Source organism: Pieris brassicae, chromosome 11, assembly GCF_905147105.1.
Source record: "Pieris brassicae chromosome 11, ilPieBrab1.1, whole genome shotgun sequence".
Taxonomy (NCBI): Eukaryota; Metazoa; Arthropoda; class Insecta; order Lepidoptera; family Pieridae; genus Pieris; species Pieris brassicae.
The window spans coordinates 11,040,328-11,064,052 of NC_059675.1; the positions used below are offsets into that span (position 1 = coordinate 11,040,328).

The 23,725-nt window shown below is 33.9% G+C and overlaps 1 protein-coding gene across 1 annotated transcript in view; it reads left to right on the forward strand.

Moving 5' to 3' along the window:
• The window catches only part of LOC123715973 (hemicentin-2-like), a 118,671-nt gene extending 102,013 nt beyond the window's left edge, over positions 1–16,658 (forward strand). Inside the window, exons 4-16 of the mRNA XM_045671380.1 lie at positions 2,597–2,707; positions 3,226–3,429; positions 4,257–4,408; positions 8,063–8,210; positions 8,579–8,709; positions 9,435–9,594; positions 10,696–10,799; positions 11,375–11,564; positions 11,937–12,070; positions 14,499–14,679; positions 14,930–15,177; positions 15,804–15,959; positions 16,314–16,658. Coding sequence (XP_045527336.1) covers positions 2,597–2,707; positions 3,226–3,429; positions 4,257–4,408; positions 8,063–8,210; positions 8,579–8,709; positions 9,435–9,594; positions 10,696–10,799; positions 11,375–11,564; positions 11,937–12,070; positions 14,499–14,679; positions 14,930–15,177; positions 15,804–15,959; positions 16,314–16,508 — 2,114 coding nt within the window. The 3' untranslated portion in view covers positions 16,509–16,658. The remainder of the gene's footprint in view (positions 1–2,596; positions 2,708–3,225; positions 3,430–4,256; positions 4,409–8,062; positions 8,211–8,578; positions 8,710–9,434; positions 9,595–10,695; positions 10,800–11,374; positions 11,565–11,936; positions 12,071–14,498; positions 14,680–14,929; positions 15,178–15,803; positions 15,960–16,313) is intronic.
• The last annotated feature ends 7,067 nt before the right edge of the window (positions 16,659–23,725 follow it).

Below are 23,725 nucleotides of genomic sequence, written 5' to 3' on the forward strand. Positions count from 1 at the left end.
AACTGAACCTATATATAATATATTTATTTAGTATTTTTGTTCCACATAGAAAATTATTTCATACATTATTTTATTTACATATTAGTATTATTCATATTCTAGCGGACCCGACAGACATTGTCCTATCTTAACTATGAATATTGATTTCAAATTGGTATAATTAATTCTAATGCTTTATGATATACAACATTCTTTGTTTGTTTTTGTGGCGCGTATCCTCCTGCATCCTCTTTGACGATGTTTGCAGCACGCATTCTGTCAATGTTATGTGAAACGCCATAAGGTTACAAGAAAAAAGTTTGGATTGTAAAAGCGCTATGCACTGGGAATAAAATTGCTATCGTAACAAAAGCCCTGATTACTTCATATGGTAGTTAAGTATTCTTAAATTTTTGTAATTTTCCGCGCTATTTTCATATTTTTTTTCTTTTATAACAACCTTCTGACAATAACAAACTCAACTAAAAATTAATTAGCGAAATCGGTCCAGCCATTCACGCGTGATGCCGTGACCAAGGAAAATAGGGATTCATTTTCATATATACAGATATTATTTTGCATTGATCGCGTAACAAAAAACCTCTCATTATTATAGTATCAGTATGTGTACATTTTAATTTGCATACTTAGAAACGCTTCCAAGAGACACCCACACAGAAAGAATCATACGCTGTACAACAGCTACTAAATTCCGATATTTAATATTCATAATCGTTACCGATAGTTGCTTTTGCTTCATTAATAATATAAAACCAATAAATTTCAATTGTGAAATTTTGCGATTCAAGAAGTAATTGTAAGTTTATAAGAACATAATATTTTTTTTATGTAATAGGAGGCAAACGGGCAAGAGACTCAATTTAACTTATTAAATTTATTCTCACTCCTACCTCCTATTTTGCACAGAAGCAAAAGATTTATGTTCGTCTCTTTTATATATAATTTTTCTTTTAAGTCACTTTTGGGAGATACCTGCCAAACCACATTCGACGTGAATTTGATTTAAGGTATTCTGGTTTCTTCAAAACCCAACGGGAGACCGTAATTTGAAGGCTCGACCTTGTGCTCATAATGTTTGATATATTTAATGTCCATAAATTATGCAAGGGACATATTATTACGCAAAATCACTAAATAGATTTAAGCATCTATTTTTCAAATTTCAACTAATCCTGTATCGGTAAATTGTTATAGCATTTTATGAAAACTGTATATGAAAAATAATAGTTGACTAAAATAAAAAAAATGTTGAAATAATAAAACGGTTGAATATATTATTGTTTGTTTCAAAACTATGAGAAGAGAATCTTTGAGGACTTGGAGTGGCGCCAATAACCAAACTTTCAGATATAAATTACTGTTCTATGTAAACAGAAATAATTAAATCGTAATAGGATCCTATGTATATTTTTATTTAAGTAAACGTATAATAGAACAATTTTTTTTCATTTTTTTTGCTTGATAGTAGAAGAATAATAAACCCCAGTCAAGTAAATCAAAATCATTTATTTATTTAGGTCACACATTGTACACCTATTAACGTCAAAAAGAAATATATATTAAATGCTTCTAGTTTTAAATTTAATGCCAGTTCCAATTTGTCAACTCTTGATTTGTCAAGGGTGAAGAACGGAAGCGAAGAACTGGCAAAAAACTCTCCGCCACTCTTTTAAATCGCCAAGTTTTTTGTTTTCACAATGTTTGTAAGCTGCTGCAACCATAACACCATGTTCCACGTGATATCTTAAGTATTTCTTAATAATAAAATAAATTAAAACCAAAGATTTGTCCTCTATCAGCAGGAGGCATGGTGAAATAGGAGCACGCACTTACATTCTAAAGCTTACTTTCAAAGTGAGGTGCTAAAAATCAATATGTATACTAATATAAAAATTAAATGTAAATTATTAATAGATTGCCTTACGATAGTAATTATTAACCAAACGCAAGTCGCTTAAATATATTTACTAATAGGAAAACACAATCACCATTTAATATAAAAATAAAGGTAATAAATAAACTTTATATAGCATCCTAATCTTAAGTCGGATGCTATAAACTGTTAAAAAGCTGTCAAATTATGACCGGAAGCAATCTTCGGCTGTTCCGCGTGGAATCAATATTTATGAGGGTTACACAGGTCACGCTATAATGGAAGGGTTCCTCAGAGCATAGGTTTCGTGTATTAAGTACACACAAAGTAGGACACTTAAGATACTCTTTTGGATAGCAAGTAAATTGCTTATTAGATATTTTTAGTTTACATAGTTTTTCCAAAAATCTGTATTAATTATAACCTTTACCTTATTTTATCCACAACTTTACTGTTGTTTGTTGTCTTAAGACCCTTTACTCAACTATAATCATTTTTATTCTAGTTTTTGAGACAGATACAGAATTAACATTTTTGTTTATACTTAATAAAAATCGAAAGTATGTCTAAATCATACAATCATTTAGTACTATATTTAAATAGCGTCTACGCTTCTAGTTGGTCCGTTAAACTCACAAGTGTATAATATGTGATTACAAATAAAATAAATTTCTAGTATCGTGGTTAGATTTGTCCATAACTAATTCTGTAAATTTTTTTCAGTGCCACCTAGTAAAATGATCATTACGGACGATAAAGGTGATGTAAAACAAGCAATTGTTGGTCCTTACGTTGAGGGTGACTCCTTCACGCTCAAGTGCGATGTCTCTGGAGGTAAATATTTAAAGTTAATCAACATTTTATGCTGTATTAGAATTAGATTTAACAATTAAGGAATTGTAGTTCTGCTTTTCATCGTTCAAAATAAAACTATTACCACGGCTTAAGTTCAACGTTTTAAAATAGTGATTCCTTATTAAGGAGAAGGTGTCATTAAGACATAAAAGGTGGCAAAAAGCAAGTACAAAAAGATACCGCTATCTAATTAATAAAACTAGGCCTCACACGAACGTTAACAATAAATAGATAATTGCAAAAATATCAATGCGTCAACATCTAAAGCTATAGCAGAATATCATTTTAGAATATCTCTCAACATAAAAAAGGATGGATACCATGGATTATGCCCATATTAAGCGAGACGCAAGAATGCGCTGAAGAAAGAATTAGATAGATTAATATATGTGGAAACTCAATTAAATGACCTATGACCTATGAGTCGATACCGTGATATACTTTTAATAGCAAGAGAAGTACATTTATTAGATAAGGACAAATTAATTTGTTCACAGGTCAACCGCGCCCATGGGTGAAATGGTTTAGAGACGAAATCGAAACCGACACTCCAGTGACCGTACTCACGGGAGGGGCGGTTCGAGGAGTGTTGAGAGTTGGACCACTTACCCGAACAGATGTTAGAGCAGCGTTCACTTGTCGGGCGTCGAACCATCTACGGTCACATCCAATTGAGACAACACTTACATTGGATATGAATTGTAAGCCTTTTAAGTAATTTATTAGATAATTATGCTCGTTGTGAAATGTTTGTTCTTGTTGAAATGAGTAATGCGGAGAAATTCAAATTCCCGAAAATATTGCAATTATTTTAGATCATCTATCTGGATGTAAAAATAATGTCCTGTCAACACAACCATATAACATACATACATACATAAATTTACATAGTTGTTATCTCAATTGAGGGTTTGCTACAAATTAATTACATATTATATATATATTATTAGTTAAGTTTTGTACAAGTGTTTAATGAGAAATCTAATAAAATTTTAAGTGGCCAACATTTTGGCTTATACAAAAAATATTGTACTACAAAACGCATTTCTTGGTCTTATTAACTTGATAATATTAAAAACAAATTAAATGCTTTTCCGTTAACGTAACGTCAAAGTATGTTTTTGACAGGGAATTCTCGCGTCTCTTCAGTCTTTACTGTATGCCAACAGCACTCGCTCACTTCTTTAAAATCTTTCGACAATTTTGACCTAAATGCTTGGTTAAAATGTTTGGCTCTTGCTACATTCCCGAGTGCGAAACTTTGCTTCAATATATTGCTTAGCATATTGCAATTCTTTCAACGGATGTTTTTGTTTTTCTCTTCTCAAAGCAATAATAACATAACAAGTACGTTCATAAGTTTATTTTCATTATACATTTACTAATGAGTATGGACATGGATTAGAAAAAATCATAGCAACATTTAAAGGTTGGACCCAAACGATCTCTGGCTATGAAACAGGATATAAAAAATACTTCAGTTGTTAGCTAGACCGTAGAAAATAATAACGATACAAAATTCCCACAGTTCCACCACTAACAGTACACATACTGGGATCTAACCAGCCTTTATCCGCAATACGAAGATATGACCTGCTATGCCAAAGTGCAGGATCGCGACCACCGGCCTCCATCACCTGGTGGAAGAATGGACATCGCATCAACAACGCCAAGGAAACTGTAAGCTATTGCAATAAACAATTTGTCCCACGACAAGATTTAGCATAACAAATGATTTTGTCGATTTTAGATACAACAAGCTAATGACATTCATTAACTGCATAATTTTATTTCCATTTATATTAATAAACACTTAAACAGAAATGTTACTTTTTACTCACCTGAAAGTTATAAATCTAAAGAAAATATCAAAATTTGCATAAGCACGTCTTCTGGTACAAAAAAAGGGGAGCTTTTTGCGAGTCGTCTTATAAGATCAAATTAGCGCTATCTATAACGAGATTAATAAAATTTAAAAACTCGTTTCTTTGCGTTACAAAGAACACAGGACTGGAACTAAAAATCGTATTGGATAATTAAAGTGTAATCTAATATAAATGAGAGTAATCTTTATTAAACATAGATTTAGAACGCGCTAGCGAGTAAAATTACGTATAAATAATCGATAATTTATCAAAAAAATCATAAATAAATATATTTATTTTCATACATCAGTCACTTGACATAAAACGGTCACAGATTAGTGGAAAAGCTGATGACGTGGGATGTTTTCAAATCTGTGTATATGTAAGGGTAACGTTCTGACCGACTGTCCAATGTATGGATACGACAGGTATAACACTGTACAAGCTATGGGCATAGAGGTAACAGTGACGAGTTTAAGGGAAATAATGTTCAACATTAGGTTAAGAGGCATCTTTCTGGGATTTGCTGTAAAAGTCATAAAAAAGTTGTTAATAGAAATAGATAGTAGTGTTTAATCATCCGGGTTAGCAATACTAATAATAATAGTAGAGCGTAAGCTATTAAATACCTCCGACGACTACATAGTCGGGGAATTATCTAGAATTATAATAACAACGGAAAAGTATAAACAGATTACTATAGTCAGGGAACTATCGTCTACTGTCTACGCCAACGAACTAGACTATTATCAAGGAATCCACCGTTTGATATAAATAAGGTATTAGTGTAAAAAACTGTTTTGCTAGCTAGTATGTAGATAAACTTCGAAGGTTTGAGAGGTCCCTTACGATCGTTCGGAGCGAGCCCGAAGCGCAAAATGTCCCATTCAATCTGCATTTATTACTACTACGTGCCGTTCTTTTAGAGATGTTGTTCCTTATGATAATAAAGATTACTGATCCATAAACTTATACTAAAATTAGCCTAAGAGATATTACTTTAAAGTAAAACTTTTTAAAAGAAAAAGAATTTAAACCGTTTTTCATTATACTTTGAGAAATTTGATTTACATTTATAATTAAACTTATTTACGATATATTATAATTATATAGAAATATTTACATATATTTAAGATACAATTTAATAACTGGGTCAGTAATTACTATATATAACAATTATGGTAAACGCTTCCAGCATAATTAATACTGTAATGAGACGCAAGACGAGACAAGACGTTGGGAATGTAATCGAATCAGGTCGATATATACTAACTAAACTATATATATTAAGTTTTTTTTTACTTTAATTAGTAATATGTACATTATATAGTATACATAGTCCAGCTAGTAGTTCTGTTACAAATGAAATTGCATTTTTTTAAATGAAGAAATGTAATATTATTAAAATGTTTGGCCACGAATCTATGGATTTACGCACTGCTTCCAAGGAAAATTTCGCCACGGCATGGTCCAAAGATTTTTTAAGAGATACTGTCACCGTCTCGTTTAGAGCAGGCTATGTCCTCTAAAACTGACCATAATTTGAAATCTAAAGGGTTGAGGTCTGGGCTAGATAAGGGGCAAGCTTCACGTCCGGCTTCAAGTCCGGCACGTTGGTTTCAAGCCAGGCTTGGGGCCAGGCAAAAACTTTGCCTTGTGACCAGGTGCAGAATCCTGCTGGAAAGTCTACGGTATATGTTTAAAAAGTGTATTACTGAGGTTTCACAACATGATCCAAGGCTGTATCTTGATAAACTTTGGCTGAAGTGTTCACTCTACCGTCTATATACCGTCAGTACTCACTGTCTATAATTGTAAAGATTGATTTTGGGGTATTTTTTGTGTACTGACGATAAGCACTGAGCTTCAGGTCTTGTTTTATAATACGCGACAGAGTCCTAGCGGGAATCTTCATTTCTCGCGATAAGATTTTTTGCTTCCTAATGGTGTTTAGATGAATTCTGGGTTTAACAGCATTAACGCCCTTTGTAGTCTTCGACTGACGAGGTGTTGTTGATAGTACGATGTACTAACATTAGGCTGATACCAAGCTTTTGAAGTGTCTAGAATATGACCGACAGCTTTGTGCAAGACGATCACTGCAATCCTATTTTCTTTAACACCTCATTCCATATTGTAATTTGCTAATGAACACGAAAAAATATGTGAATTGGTGCAAAATCGAAACATTTTTTAAAAATAATATACGCGGACCAAATTAAAAATAATTTTAAAGTTGAAAAAAAGTAAAGTATTTATGTAACAGTATTTATGGCCAGACTAGTTATATACTTTATAGTTATTGTAATAGACATTATTCTATGATTTAAACATACCGTTACCACGCTGTTAATACCGTTTATTTTCTAATCCAAGTTTAGTACGGTCAAAGCGATTTAAATAATAAATTCTAGGGGTGCAATTTTTAATACAAATTCTTTGAAATAGGGATAACTTCAATCTTGCCTTAATGCAATTTTGGTAAGTTTAGTAATTAGCCAACTGTTATCACACGAAGAAACGAATCAAACAACATTTTAGTAGAAGGTATCTACAAAAGTAAAAGATCTATAGATTAGATCTTTTTCAATTTCCCCTTAATAATACTACATTTTAATACTATATTTCAAGTATAAGTAGTATAAGTAGCCCTACTTTAATTGTAGTATAATGCGTTTAAAAGAACAAAGGAAAATATAACAGCAGGAAGCAAGCTTGTTTCAATCCGTATCTGCCTAATCTGAGAATATTATTCAATATTACATTATATAAAATCTAACCTACGTTTGGAACAAAACGCAACTTTTTACAGTGGAATGCAAAGAAGATACAAATTAATTAAATTATTATTGCCAATGATGGGTTTTCAAATTATTTACGTCGACTTGTGTTACTAATTGCGTTTCAATGATTCTTAATTAAATTCTTGTAATTATATTAACAAGATATTATCAAACGTGAAATGATGTTAGAGATATAATACAATACATATTATGTAAGATCAAAGGAGTTATTTATAAGTATTTATTTTAATCTGATGAATGCTAATTTGAACTTCAATAGAATTTTTATCTTGTTGTTTTCTGAAAAATATAAAAACTATCAAGAAGTAATTGTGGGATTTGTGAAATGTGAAATCCAGAATGTATAATAATATCTCTAGCATTAATTTCACATTTGATAATATCTTGAAACAATCATCAAGAAGGAATTCTGGAATTTCACATTGACTCGTAAATGTTGAAAATTCCAATGGTTAATATTCAGTTAGCAAGCACGACTTTCATTTGGATCAGGTAAAATAATTAATCGTATATAAGTAAGTAACTTCTTAAAACTGTGTACCTATTCGTATTTCCAGAGGCTTATTTAAAAAAATCAACTCTATTATAAAAAAAAATCTGTTACAGAAGTATACAAAATGTTTCTTATTTTAATGATTAAACTTATATTACTTTCCCGTATTTAGTTGTCCACAGATGGAAACACGACGACGTCAACCGTTTCATTGCAACTTACCAAGTCCGATGCTGGAGCAAAGTTGGCATGTCGAGCGACCAACCCTCAGATGCCTTCAGTGGCACCACTAGAGGACGACTGGATTTTGGATATTCAATGTAAGACGAAAGAACCTATATTTACAGAAAAATCTCTCTTATAAACCACTTTATAAACCTAAACATATCTAAAGTTCAATTTCTTACTTAGTGTTATTGAAATAAAGTTTATTTTCTTGGAAGTAAATAAACTTTATTTAACATTCTTAATCTACTTACGGTTTAGAGTGAGAGTGTACAACGAAGGACGAAATGAAGTTTAATTTGAATACTATCATTAGAATACAAACAAACGTAATGCGCTATCTCTTCGGAGTTGGTTTTATATTTAGATTCTCTTGGTACTTTATTAACCTGTTCTATGAATAGTAGAAGCGGTAGTTGAAAATTCCAGGTAAATTGTAGTGTCAATATATACTTGTTCACAGATGTACCAGAAACAGTTGTTCGATTGGGAACCAATTTGGACCCAAGAAATATACGCGAAGGAACAGATGTGTACTTCGACTGTATTATCAAGGCTCATCCTTATATATACAAAGTGGAATGGCGCCATAATGTAAGTTTTTCTTATGCGAACCCCAGTTTTATAGTATATATTATATATTAGAAAGCCTTCCTTGATCGATTATTCCATTCATAAATGTTTGATTCGTTTGACTAGTAGTTCCTGAGATAACAAACAAATAAACTTTAACCTTAAAAACCTAAAATATGTGAAGTTTTCTTTCAGTTAAGTAAAATATTTAATAATTTCCGAATTACTTTAATAACTTGTAGATACAATGCTTACATGGAAATTACGTATAAATTAAACAAACATGTTCGAAATTGGCCTAAATTTGTTCGGAACTAAATGAAATAAAAGTAAATTATTGCTTTGAAGTTTTATAAATATTGACTTTGGGCAAATAACTTTCTTAATTAATTTTTTAAACAACTTCTTATTTTTTTTTTTTCATTATGTCAATATTGTCGGAGGCCCAATAATATTAGGTCCTTACATAATTTACGATTTGTCTTACTCCCCATTTTGACATATAAAGAGCAAATTACATTTTTTACAGTTATTTACTCCGGCATTTATTTTTCGAACCCCGTGATTCAATTCAGTTTCCCGTTTTAATCTTTTTTTTGCGTCACTCTATAATTATAAAATGAAAAACTTTCCTTAAAAAGCCTTATAGCTCTAGAGCTATAAGGTCCTAGGACCCTTGGTCCGGACCAAGGGTTTAAACAATTGTCATTTGATCCAAGTAATTGCAATGTTCTGTTTCTTAACAGGGCAAGTCATTAAGTCACAACGTGGGTCAGGGTATCATCATAAGCAATCAGTCGCTAGTTCTGCAAGGAGTTGGTCGCAATACAGCTGGTAACTACACCTGTGTCGGCTTCAACGCCGAAGGAGATGGCGAAAGCAGACCTCTGTCTTTAGATGTATTATGTAAGTGAATATACACAGTTTCTTTATATGCGTGGAATTAGAATGCAAACGTATTATATGAGGGGACGTTTATATTCGAAGGATTATAATCACAAGTTATCACATCACATCCCCAGTACCAGCTCCTTCCACTTCACCGTATCCAACGAAGAGCGGTTCGAATCGTCGATGACCAATCCCTCTCCGAGCGGCTCGATCCTTTGGCGTTGCGTAGAGATGTGGGGTCACTCTGCATCTTCTACCGCATTTACCATGGAGAGTGTTCAGAGGAGTTGTTCGGATTAATACCTGCAGCTGAGTTTCATCATCGGACATCGAGGCAGAATACAAAATTCCACCCGTATCACCTCGACGTCCGCCGTTCCACGACTGAGCGTTTTTCAAGGCAATCTTTGCCGCGCACCACCGCTATGTGGAACCAGCTGCCCACTGAAGTATTTCCGAACCAATTCGACTTAGGGTCCTTCAAGAAAAGAGCGTACAAATTCTTAAAAGGTCGGCAACGCACTCGCGAGCCCTCTGGCATTGAGAGTGTCCATGGGCGGCGGTATCACTTAACATCAGGTGAGAATCCTGCCCGTTTGCCCCCTATTTTATAAAAAAAAATAAGTTTTTATTAAAATAAAATAATTAGTACATTATCGGAATTGTTATCAATTATTTAACTACAAGCGTCATCGCCTTTATAGGTACATTTCAAATTCAGAGATGTAACGTAACGAATCTTTTCAATTATTTATCTTCTATCCCATATGTACCAAAAGTCCTTTAGGTATGTAATCAGTTAATTCCACGGGTTTAAATGAAAAACGGAAGACGCATGGGTTAACCAAAGTAATCATGCCAGATAAACATAAGTTAAGTAAATAACGCTTCTGTGTATAGTGATATAAACGAGATTTTATTACATTATATATTCAAAGACGTTTCGCATGGTTTACATCAGTCACATTCAAAGAGACTATCACACCAAGTTTACAGATGTCAGTTTCACGTTAACTTTAATTAAATTTGCGTGTAGAACCCGGTTACAATATTGAAAGCGCACAGTATTTATTCTAGTACTGATAGCGGCATATTAACTATATATTCCTAATACAGATGCTCCAACCTGCCGAAGTTCCCAACAGAGAGTACACGGGGTGGCAAAACAAGAGAGGGCGCATATCACATGTCACGTAGACTCCAACCCGCCAGAAGTTACTGTAAGTTGCCAATTACTCTGAAACGTCTGTTTAGTGTTCGGCAAATGTAAGACGTTGCGACTATCATTTATTAGAAACCAGTTTTCTTATAAATTCGTTTTGGGGATATCAATGTTTTAGGAAATACAAACGTACAATAAATAGTACTAAAATGCTAAATGTCAATCTGAATTGTATGTACGTATATATTATCAAGGCAACAATACAAATATCTTAAGTTGGTAAGTAAGAGTTTCTAAAGAAATTCATTGACACGTAGACAAAATATACTTGTTTATTATTGCCAAGTATTATAATTGTGTACTGGCATTGAATAAAATTTAAATAAGAATGTTTTTAATACATTTATAAGGACCATTAAGTCTTTATATATTCGTACACAATAAAAAATATGACCATCCAATCTTAAAAAATCAAAATAGATTATCTGGAAAATTAATACATTCCTTCCACTTGAAAACTTAAATCACATTAGATAAGTTTCGAAAACCGGAAAATGTGGCCTGCGCCTGGACTTTCTTATGTTATTTTTAGGAATATAACGATGCGAGATATATTTTTAATAATTGTTACAGTTTCGATGGACATTCAACAACACAGCAAATAGCAACGAAGTGAGCGACTCTTATATATCGAGAACGGGAACTGTTTCTACAGTCACGTATACCCCACATACTGAAATGGATTATGGAACCCTATTGTGCTGGGCCCACAATAGAATTGGCAAACAGAGGGTGCCGTGCGTGTATCACATCATTGCCGCTGGTATTTTCAATTGTTTGTATACGTCAGATAATTAGCTCATTGTAACCTACGCTAACCCTATTACCAAGAGATTTAACTCAGAACGACAGAAATAATGTTTCTCATCGCGTAGATTTTTCTAGTATTTTATAAATTATTCGTATATCGATCGATCATAGTAACTTAATTACCAGAAATAAAATAATTGTGGACTTTAAATCGTGGATCTATATAACTGGGTGATATATAACTACGAGTATAGTTACAACCCGATAAGCCTCTTGTAAAACATACATATAAACATTACAAGTAAATAAGTATGTGTCTACATTAATATGTAAAATCTATCTATTATAGTATATTAAAATACATACACTCAGTATTTTCTTACAGGCCGTCCAGATCAAGTCCATAATTGTTCAGTGGTAAATGCATCTCTTACTTCATTTGGAGTACGGTGCTCGGAAGGCTTTAGTGGAGGAATACAACAGTCATTTTTTCTAGAAGTCAAAGAATTAGTGACTCAGGTATAACCTACTCTTATATGATTCGATTGCGGGTAGGCGCAACGTCAACATCCAACAATCAATTAAAAATAGTAATTTTAAGGATACGGAATAAAAATTAAATAACAGACATTAGTAGTAAAATATGACAGGAAAAGATATCTTCTTCCTCGGAAGTGGAATTAAACCGAAAAATGTATGTTTTAATTTTTGTTTCTATCTCAATGTCGTATTTATCAAAAGAACTGTGTGTGAACTATTCTAGTGCAAGTGATATCAAAGAAATAATTTCAATATAAAACGCGTGAAATCAGTATTTGGACTCGATGCGAAGAAAAGTGCGTACGTGATCAACGTGACATTTGTTCTGTTACGTTAAAGGCATTTATTGTGATGCAATTTCGAAAAACTAGAAACAAAAGTGTTTTTACGTGAACATTTCATTTTATTGTAAAATGGATTTTACCGGAGGCTACAAGTAAGACTGCTAAGCTGTAAACGAAAGCGAATGTAGTTTCACAGAGCTAAGAAGAAAGAGGAAACTGTACCAACCACGTACCAAGCCTCCAGGACGACGGGAATCGGCAGAGACAAGGCCGGTTTAAAGCGCTGCAGCTTCGACGAGCACTTCCCGACATATATACACTAACTTACGACTGTGATTATAATTTATTTGACTTTTATAAGCTGGTCTTATTGGACGGAGTTAAAAATTATTGTTATTATAATTAATATAGGATCAGCGAAACTGTAGCAAGATTGAAAAAAAATTGCGTTGCACACACCGACAAAACCACACCCCGAGACTGCCGTGGAGGCAACAAGCAAACAAGATATGTTTAGTTCGCAGACATCCGTAGTGGCCAGTGACAAGAAGAGCATCGACCTGTGGGAGAGGGTGGACAAAATGTGGAAAAGAAAGCCAGAACCTACACAATTGGATGTAGATATCTAGAAGAAAAGGAGAGACTCAAGCAAAACTTAAAGAGTGAAAATGGAAGTAAAAGAGGTCGAAAACAAATACAGAAGAGGACATAAAACAGGCAATACAAACACAAGACAGGAAAAAAGTACTGTATACCAAGCTGAATTCATAGCCATCCGCAGTACAGTCGATGATATCGTCAAAAACATAAAGCATGCCGCGATTTATAGTGACTTACGCAAGTCCCCGGAAGCCGTTAGGGGCGAACGCTCTCTAAATCCTCAGGTAGTTGAAATACATCATAAGCTCAGAACATGCCGAGAAAAAGGTATCAACAAAGAATTACATTGGATTTAGGCCCACATTGGTATATTTATATATATATATATATATATATATATAAGAGAGCGAACGTCTTAGCCAAGGAGGCAGCGGAAACATTCGGGACGAAAGTGGAATACATAAAGATACCACTTTCTCACATCCGGAAAGAGTTTAGACTGACAACGATATCGGAGTGGGACAAACGGTACAAAGAAGCTCATACCGCAAAAACAACAAAATTCTTTATAAGTAATGTTATAGACGGCTACACAATTATTAGACAAAAAAGATCTAGCCCACAAATAGTGCAGTGCTGAATACCTGCACAAATTTTGCTTGAAGTCAGATCCGTCATGTGCGACTCACAAACAAGTCAGACAGTGATACAGTGATTGCATTATAGAATGCAACAAATCGATATAAAGGTAACAACCGCGCATTTACCCGAAGTATTAAGAAATATCAGATCGCAACTGGAAGATTTCTGCAGTAAGGTGGTGAGATGTGTCCTGCAACAAGAGCGTATCAGAGTTGAGACGGGCCCCCACTGGCAAGAGAGACAACGTGGGAAGGTATATATAGAGTGATAAGAGGGACGGAGACCGGAGTCCAGGATATACCACTTTGCGGGGACAGTAGATACATTAGCGAAAGGGAGTCAGTGGAAAGATTGGCGAGAACTTTCTTCCTGGAAGATACTAGTGAGGATAAAACTGAAGACCACAAATTGATAAGAAGAACAGCAAACACAGTGAATAAAGAGGGACTAAACTTTGACTATGATCCCCCTTTCCCAATGAACTCGAAACCGCCATTAATAAAAATAAAAATAAAATAACGGGGGAAATAAGTTGGCACCGTAACGCGTATCTCGTAAGGAATTGCATCCCGGCTCGCCCATGAATATTGTAAACAAAAACAAATTTACCGATGTTGCAGATGTACCGATGTATATCTCACGAGACACGTAACACACCACTCGGGAATTGCTTTATTGTAATAATACATTGTATATTCTAAAAGTAAAATTTATAGAGTGTAAAAATTGGAGAGATGGAAATAATCCCTGGACACAATGGCAGGGGAGTAGAGTATTAAAAAAACCTACTCTTACTCTGGCATACTCTTAAAAGATATTGAATTTAACTGAAAAAGACAGTGCCACAGTATAGACGTTACATGTATTGTATTATTTCACAGGAGCTGGTAGCCAACGTGTCAAGCGCAGTGCCACGATTCACAGCCATCGGCTTAGTACCAGGACGAACATATGGAGTGGCAGTCATTTCGTACAACAGCAAGGGGCGAGGCGAGCCCTATCACATACGAGCAAATACTCTTAGGCCACCTGAAAAGCATCATGTACATGATAAAAGCTTAGGTGGGATATGTTTTCTCTCATTATATAGCTTTTTTTAATACCCTACGCCCAACCAAAGGTCTATATTAGTTGTTTCATAATGACTTCATTAAATTTTTGTTATAATCGTCACGTTGTACCACGTCAATCAAACATATACAGAATGGAATCCTCCCTACTCGTCAATCTTTATTAGCAATATTTAGTTAGTTTTAAGTAAAACTAGTTTATAATAAAAAGTAAAACTTAGTATAAAGTGCGTTTTTTCCAGACATGCCGCGAACAGCATTTCACATGACCGGTGCAATGTCTGCAGCAGTTGGTGTTGGTGGTGTTATTATGGTGATCCTTGTTCTATTTCTAATTGTGGTGAGGCAGAAATGCTTTAAAAGAAAGGCCAGTCCTGATCCACGAGCTCCATCTCCACCTAGTTCTCCTGACAAGTTGGGAGAAAAAGATGACAGTGAGAGCGATGATAGAAACCCAGATATAATACCATCGGAAATGGATCATTTGCAAGTGAGCATTACATATTTTATATTAAATAAAAAGCATCATAATTTAAGTTTTTTTTCTTGTATCAGAAAACTGATATTAAAAAATAACAGACATTTTGATAGAAACAGTTTGATTTCGTATTTTATTTTATTGATCGTAAAACTCTGAATTTAAGTATCAACACATCTAATTCCTTGGTATTGACTAACACTATCAAACAAAATAAACTAGATTAAAATAAACTGGATTTTACTCTAGAAATATATATCTATTTTTTCTATTTATCTTTTGAACACTTTTATTAGAAATATGTAAAAATTTATATATGAGCCATATTAATTCAAAAGTTTATCAGCATCACCTTTAAAAGACTAGACTTTATTTTGCGAACTAGCGAACTGTGGAATTGACTAGCGGTGGGGATCTTTCCTGGAAAAAACGACTTCCAAATGTTTAAGTTAAAAGTATACTCCTCCATCAAAGGCTGGCAATACACCCACTAAAATTGGGTTCATGAACTGCGTTGACTGACTGACTGTTTTTGGGCGTCCCGTAGGCTCGTTTGCCCCCCTATACTGTAAACAGATAGACAGTTATAGTATAGCAACGAACAAGGTTGTTTAAACTAAAATATCTCTTTCAAGCAGGTAGATTACTACAGAACGCAGCAGGTGTCAACGATATCGCCACCACTGGGATCTAGGATGCCAAGGGGTAGTGTGGCCGGAGTACGCGGAAGTATACCCGCTTATTATGCGCTTAGAACTGCTCCACCACCCCATCAGACCATGATTGATAATGGGGTAAGATAAAATAGATATCCCAATACCAGTTGTGCCTTTGCAAAATTTAAATATCGATTTAAGTAAGCAGCTTCGTTTAAGGGTAGTGAAAGATTTAACTTCGATATGCTGAACTGGTCCTTTTAGATTAACTAACCGTTAGGTGTTAACTCGCAAGTAAAGACTCAATACGACACTGTTGATTTGATTTAGATTACATGAGCTGAGCCCTAGCTGAGTGAGCGAGACTCGATAATGAGTCTACTAATTATTAGTATCTATATTTTTTTTAATGTAACGTCTCAAGCTTGAATTGCAGTCAATGATTTTAAGGGAACAAAAAATGACCGCATGTTGTGTGATCCATTATTACAGACACAACAGGGCATTCCTCCACCAGCAGCGTTCGGCAGTGGATCGTGTACATTGCCACGTGGATCTAGTACAGGTTTAACAAGTATTGTTCCGGTTGAAAGATGTATACCATTACAGCATCTACGCACACTACCAAGACCCATGGCCGCTCCAACCGCATTACCTAGACATCTCCCTCGCGACACACCTCTCTGACAGACCACCCAACTGTAGATGTAAATTTGGAGTACGGTTTTAAAACGTACCGATTTTTGATTATATGATGGATGTTAAATGTTTTTGTAAAAATGCTTGAAGGTTTATGAAGAAAAGATTACCACGCCAGAGTAAAGACATGTACGCAGATTCAACGAATCCTATATCCAAAATAGCTAGACTACATAGTTGTCATTAAATTCAACATTTTAGTCAAAATTCCGTTATATTATTTAGTTATGAGGGTTATCAATATACATGTGGTGGTGCATCTAGCGTGCGACTCTCATCCCTGAGGTCGTAAGTTTGATCCCCGGCTATGCACCAATGGATTTTCTTTCTATGTGCTCATTTAACATTAGCTCGAACGGTGAAGGAAAACATCGTGTGGAAATCGGCTTGCCTTAGACCCAAAAAGTCGACGGTGTGTGTCAGGCACAGAAGGCTGATCACCTACTTGCATATTCAATTCACAAACGATCATGAAACAGATACAGAAATCTGAGGCCCGCACCTTAAAGGTTGTAGCACCATTGATTTATTTTATATATATATTAGTTGTAAAAAATATGAATTGCTGTTCGTTTGTCTCGCTAACTCGAGAATGGCTGGACCGATATGGCTAATTATGATCTTGACAAAATTTGAAAAATTATTTATAGATAATAAGTAAAGTAAAGTAACATATAAAAAACGATTATTGAATTTTCCAATAATAACTGTTCCTAGCGGGGAAATATTTGATGTCTTTTATCACTTGTCAATTGCAATTGTCACTTATAGATTAGCCTTCAGAATTTGTGCTGGCTCATCTGGAAATGAGGTCCGATCACATTCGTTTATTTAAAAAATTATCCATTAAATTACCACAAATATATTTAGGTGACACGAAGTCTACCAGGTCATCTAGTAATAAATAAATAACTATTTATAATCAATAAATAGTACAACAATTGTATGCACCACCATGTTCAGGTAATAATATCCAGTTTGAAATAAATATTACTTTTATTCGTATAAACTTATATTCTACTGTACATTCCTTTACTCAGGCTAAACTTCTACTCATACGAAACAAAAGTTATAGGCGAATGGAAACATTTTGTTGATTAAGTATAAACCGAAACTGAATTTCTACTTAAACTAACCAAATAGTTAGGATTAACTAAAAATTTAACTCGTTTGTAAATGTTAATGTAAATATTCTAGCATTTAAATTCTTCTACGTAATTTTCCTTTTTTTATTAAAACGGTTGTGAATTTCTAAAGTATTATGACATACCGAAATTAATGTATTTGTTAATTCAGCTGTGGATACATTGAGCGTGATTAAGTAAAAGTAACAATCATATTTGGTCGAGTTTAAACACTTGAATGAAAATGTTCGATTATTACACGAAATCAGTATAATTATATTATTCACACTAACTTAAGCCCTATTACAATACTTAGTCCTCCAACAGGTCTGATTGTCTGTAAGCAACTTGGACATAACACCGTCGAACTTGTGTTTGTACAATTTTTACCAATAGATAGTGATACTTTTAGGAAAGGTAATAATTTGTTATGATTAAGTAAATTAAGTGAAACGTAACGAATATCATTGAAGTCAAAAGTCTTACAAATACACGTGTGCAAAGCTCCGACCATAGGCTAGTATTTAATAAATGCAGGTAACAATTGACAAACTCTGATCTCAGCCGCGGAACGTGTTACTTGTGCTCAGTGTATCTCTGACATTATTACTATTTAAGTCTTAATAATTTTTTTACTTTTGCTTTATAATACAGTGATGTACAGAAAAATATAATTATAACCATAGGTTATCAGTTGTGATAATAAGATAATTATTATCGAATGTATTCTAAAAATACCACAATTAGTATATATTTTAAGAATATAAAACATTAAAAAGTTAGATAACAGCAATTAGGACGAATATTAAAAAAATCACGTTTTTTTCCATAACGCCCCACTAAAGCTCCTTTGCCTGTTTTTTGCACGCCAGCCTATTTAATAGCAAAAAAACTACCGAGTATTGAAAAGTTAATAATCTATAGACAGATGAACTTGAAATTAAAGTGCTTTTATCAAACGCATTTCAAAAAAATCTATTGTACTGTCAAGAATGTAAACATGAGCCAGTCATGTAAGTTAGTGTTTTTATAAAGTTCGGGGCATTACTTATCCTTAATATTTTCTCTAAGCTTACATATTACGTTAAAGAAGAAGCCTCAAACTAAATTTAAGACAAGATAAGCGAGCCTACATTGAAACGCAGCGATGCAACAATGTCCTTCTTAATGTAATACTATTATTTTGTAAACCAACCAAACAAAACTGACGCACTATCTTTGACACGCAGCTTATTAGGAGCACTGTTTAGATGTTATAGTATGTTGTCAATTAAACCGTCCTATCATTATACAATAACATAATTAAAATTTGAAAACGGCAATATTTGCGGTGAACTTGATCACATGTTAACGACCGGAGAAAACATTAAATATAATTAAAATTTATCTTTTTCAAAACATTTCTTTCGAAAATGTCTTCTTAATCTTAAGAGAGGTGACATTTATTTTGTAAAATCTGTTTATCCTTGGGAAGTAGAAGAAGACTTTGAAACTTTATAAAGTAAAATCTAAATCTAAGGCACAAAAAAATAAAATTGATAATCGAAATGAAAATTGGAATATCCTTATTAATGATAAACTCATTGCTAGATTGCACATTGCTGGCTCCATATTGTGTTCTATAGTCCTTCGCCGTTACTTAACTGCAATTTGGATAGTGATTGAAATAGCAACAAGTTACGGAGATGCGGCATCAGTGCTTCGGATATTTAGAATAAAATTCTACAATAAAAGCAGCCGGGTTTCGCATTTAGGCGATACGTAGTAGGTATCAGAGCTGAAATAGAAATTTTTGAAGCTCACGCTTGTAAATACTTACTGATTTTTTTTAATTGTGGTATTTGTAGAAATAAAATATATATAATGATATCAATTTGTCCGTTATGGAAGACTTTGTTTATACAACGTTATGTAATACAAATTTTGTGTAATTAGTTAATTTACGTAATTAAAAATATACCAACCAAGGTATGGTTGAAAGGTTTTATAAAAATTTTACTTAAAAAATACTTATTAGTCTTAATTTGATTAATTATACTTTAAATATATGTGTATTTTTCTGTTTTGTGTTTTCGATATAAAATTACGTCCAGACCATTGCGATATGGTTATTTCACTTAACCTCCCTAACTTTAAACCAGAGAGTTTAAATATATATAAATTTTAAATGTCTTACTATCCTTGAAATATTATCAAGGCTGTCATTATAATACGAATTGCTGGAAAGTGAGAATATAAAACTGTAAACAAAACGACGTATTTGCAATTAGTTGCAATTATCACGAGTTATAGTCTAGTCCAAACTAGATTCGTTTGAGTAAACGAAACTCACAAAGTCTAAGCTTCAATTATGATTTCACGTGCCTCATGCTTCATGTTTAAAATTTACCAGAGAATGCGTGTAAGAATGATACAGTGTTCAGTGTTTTATGGATGAAATTAAGGTAATGTTGGTCACAAGATGGGTTTTATTACATCCGCCACATGCTCAGAAGTTAAAACTTTACAGTATAATTCTAACTTGCCATTAAGAATACAGCTTACCCCTTTGAGGCTGTAGAATTTAAAATTTAGAATGTGAATTAATGTTACCATATTTTATATTGATTTTGTATTTATAGATATTAAATATCTAATTTATAATCTCTCTCACAATGGCCAATAATTTTTCATTGAATTTTAAGTTTTATATTGTTGGATGTTGTGAAAAGGTCATTAGTTTTAAATGTTTTTTCTATATGCCTAAGCGTTTTGTTAACAATATGTAAATAGTTTTACTGTCAAAAATGTTTCTGATAAAATGTGAAATGAAAATAAACGAAAAATATTCCAAAAAGTTAATTTGTGTGTTTTACTTTCTACATTTCCATATTTATGATTTTGGTTTATTATTATTACTATTTCAAACCAATGAGATCAATTATGGTTTATCTCTAGTATTATTTAATAAGTTTAAGCCACAACAGAATAAGTATCTAGTTAAATTTCCTTTTGACAAAAGGTGTTTGTTAAACTCATTACATACATATAGGTATAGCACATGCCGGCATTGCGATGTTAAACTACAAGTAGACGATGTCGCCATATAAAGCAGACGATTATTCACTTAGGAAAATGACAAAATCATTAAAAAGGCCAAAAGATCATATACCTCCTTTAAGACAAGCTAATCGCTAATGGTCACAAAAACCACAGGATAAAGCTGAGCTGTTTGCTTGAACTTTCTAACGGATGTATTCAAACCTAATGAACCGGACATAATGCAAACCGAAGACGAATTTGATGAAATCATAAATAATGATCAGCAAATGTCTTTACCACTGAAACTTGTTACACCGTAAGAATTAAAAAAAACTATCATTAAATTAAAACAAAAAAAGCAGCTGGTTTCGATCTTATTACCGCAGAAGTACTTAAAGAACTACCAAAAAAAGGTATCGTTCTATTAACAATCCTCTTTAACGCAATCTTAAGATTACAATATTTTACAAAACTATGGAACTATGGAATAAACATGGTTCCAAAACCTGGAAAACCTCAAATAGAAAATTTCATCATACAAGCCTATTAGTCTTCTCCCCTAGCTCTCAAAAGTATTTGAGAAACTAGGCCTTACTCATGTTCAATCACTACTCAAAGAACAAGACGTAATACCTGACCTCAAATTCGGCTTTCGTGCACAACATGGAACAATGGAAAAAATACATCATGTTACCCATACAATACAGCAAGTCCTAGAAAGAAAAGAGTATTGTTTAGCAGTGCTTCTCGATATACAGCAGGCTTTTGATCGCGTATGGCATAAGGGCCTCCTGGGTAAGCTAAAGTTGAACCTACCTACTGCGTACCTTCTGCTGAAGTCTTATTTACAAAACCAATGCCCCCAGGGCTCAGTGCTGGGTCCGTTCCTTTATACAATCTTTACGGCTGACATACCAGTTACGGACGATGTTGTGAGTGCAACCTATGCAAATGACACTGCAATCCTTTCCTGAAATAAAGATCCAAACGAAGCATCCGCAAAACTCTAGAAATGTCAGGAGAAAATAGGATCATAGTAAAAGAAGTGGAGGATACGGGCAAGCCCAGCAAAATCAGTTCATGTCACGTTCACACTAAGAAGAGATGAGTGCTCTACGGTGACTCTGGAGGGAGCTGTTTTGCCAAAATGGACTACAGCCAAATATTTGGGCATGCACCTGGACAAACGCTGGACATAGCAAGACCATATAAAAGCCAAGAAGGAGCATGCTATTGGTAGGCTTCGTAGCATGAACTGGCTAGTAGTTAGAAAAGCCGCACTCAGTCTCGAAAATAAACTAATCATCTACAAAACTGTAATAAAACCAATATGGTCCTATGGGATACAGCTCTGGGGGTCAGCAAGCCGCTCTAATATCGAAATCCTGCAGCGGCTACAAAATAAAACACTGCGAAATATGAGCGGTGCGCCGTGTTTCACGAAATGCTGAAGTCCATAAATATATGGGAACTGCCACTATCGAGGAAGACAATAAAAGATCCACCATACGATACAAAAGGAGACTTCAGCAACACATCAACCCCTTAGCTTCGGGCCTCTTGGAAACGACGGACTATGTGTATTGGCTGAAAAGTGCGAAAGTTGCTGCAGTCTGATAGTTTACGAATTACGGAGGGAAATTAAAAATTATTGGATTTGCATTCCCTAATTGCCATTTCATAAAATCTTATAAAAGGCAAGGCTGTTGGCAGATGGACAAACGTTAAAAAAAGTTTATAAAAAAAACTACAAGTAATTTCAGATCATGACAACATTTCACCATAAAACGCTAAAGTTATGATCCTTTTCAAGTAGTGCGGTTACAATAACATATGAAGCTTATATAATCTTGTTAAAGATAACGCCCAAAGTGGATGGGAATATTCGGAATCCAGCGCTTAAAAGGTAGGAACTAAAACTCATGTAATCCTTTCAAGCATTCACTGGGCAATGCTGGCATTTACCGATATATCCCTGCCGCAAACCCACATTTAAGCCGAGATAATCGTTTTTTGTTCCACATTCCTTAAACTTATCCGGGATAAGTCGTATTGAAGGATTTTTCACTGTTTTGGGCAGAAGTTTTCTATTTGAGGCATTTCGAGTTTGTTATCTTTATTAAGTAATGAACAGCTAAAATACCAGATATTTACAATTATTACATAGAAAAACAACACCTTCCATGCGAAACAATATAAATCATTATAAGAAGGTATAAAGTTAAAAAAAATATATATAAAGTTCTCAAAATTCTCATAATATTTTGTTATTTATTTCACTTAATCTTTATATTAGAATGTTATGACTTTTGTACGTGCAATTTTTGCCGAATTTTCGTAGCGTACTCTGGCAATGGCCGGATCTTCTCCAAATCTCCAAGGAGGGAATATTCTCGGTAAATTTACGAGGGAATATTGCGAAAAGGAAAATCTGGGCGTCTTTGAATCCGTAATAGAAGAAATCGGTTTACAGTTCAGGAAGGTTCTTGAAGCAGCTTCAAATGTATTTATGAGTACCTATTTATATTCACTATTTTCATAGAGCTCACCCATCTTTAGTCTATACTTTATACATACCATAATGTATAAACAATCACTAAGATCCACTAGGTTTATGCTTTCTCATTAGGTTACATAGTATATATGAGGCACTGATCACCTATATTAAGAGTAAAGTGATTTTTTTTAATTTCAAAGTATTAAAAATGTTTATCAGTGTTGGCCTAGTAGCTTCAGGCAGCTCTCATCCCTGAGGTCGTATGATCGATCCCGGGCTGTGCATCAATGGACTTTCTTTCTATGTGTGCATTTAATATTCGCTCGATTGGTGAAGGAAACCGGCTTGCCTTAGACCCAAAAAGTCGACAGCGCGGCGTGTGTCAGGCACAGTAAGCTGATCACCTACTTTCCTATTAGATTAACAAATGATAATGAAACAAATACAGAAATCTGAGGCCCAGACCTAAAAAGGATTGTAACACCATTGATTTTTTTATCAGTATGAACTAGGCAGAAGATAGTACGTAGTCTATCTACATAATTGTTATGTATTCTTTATAT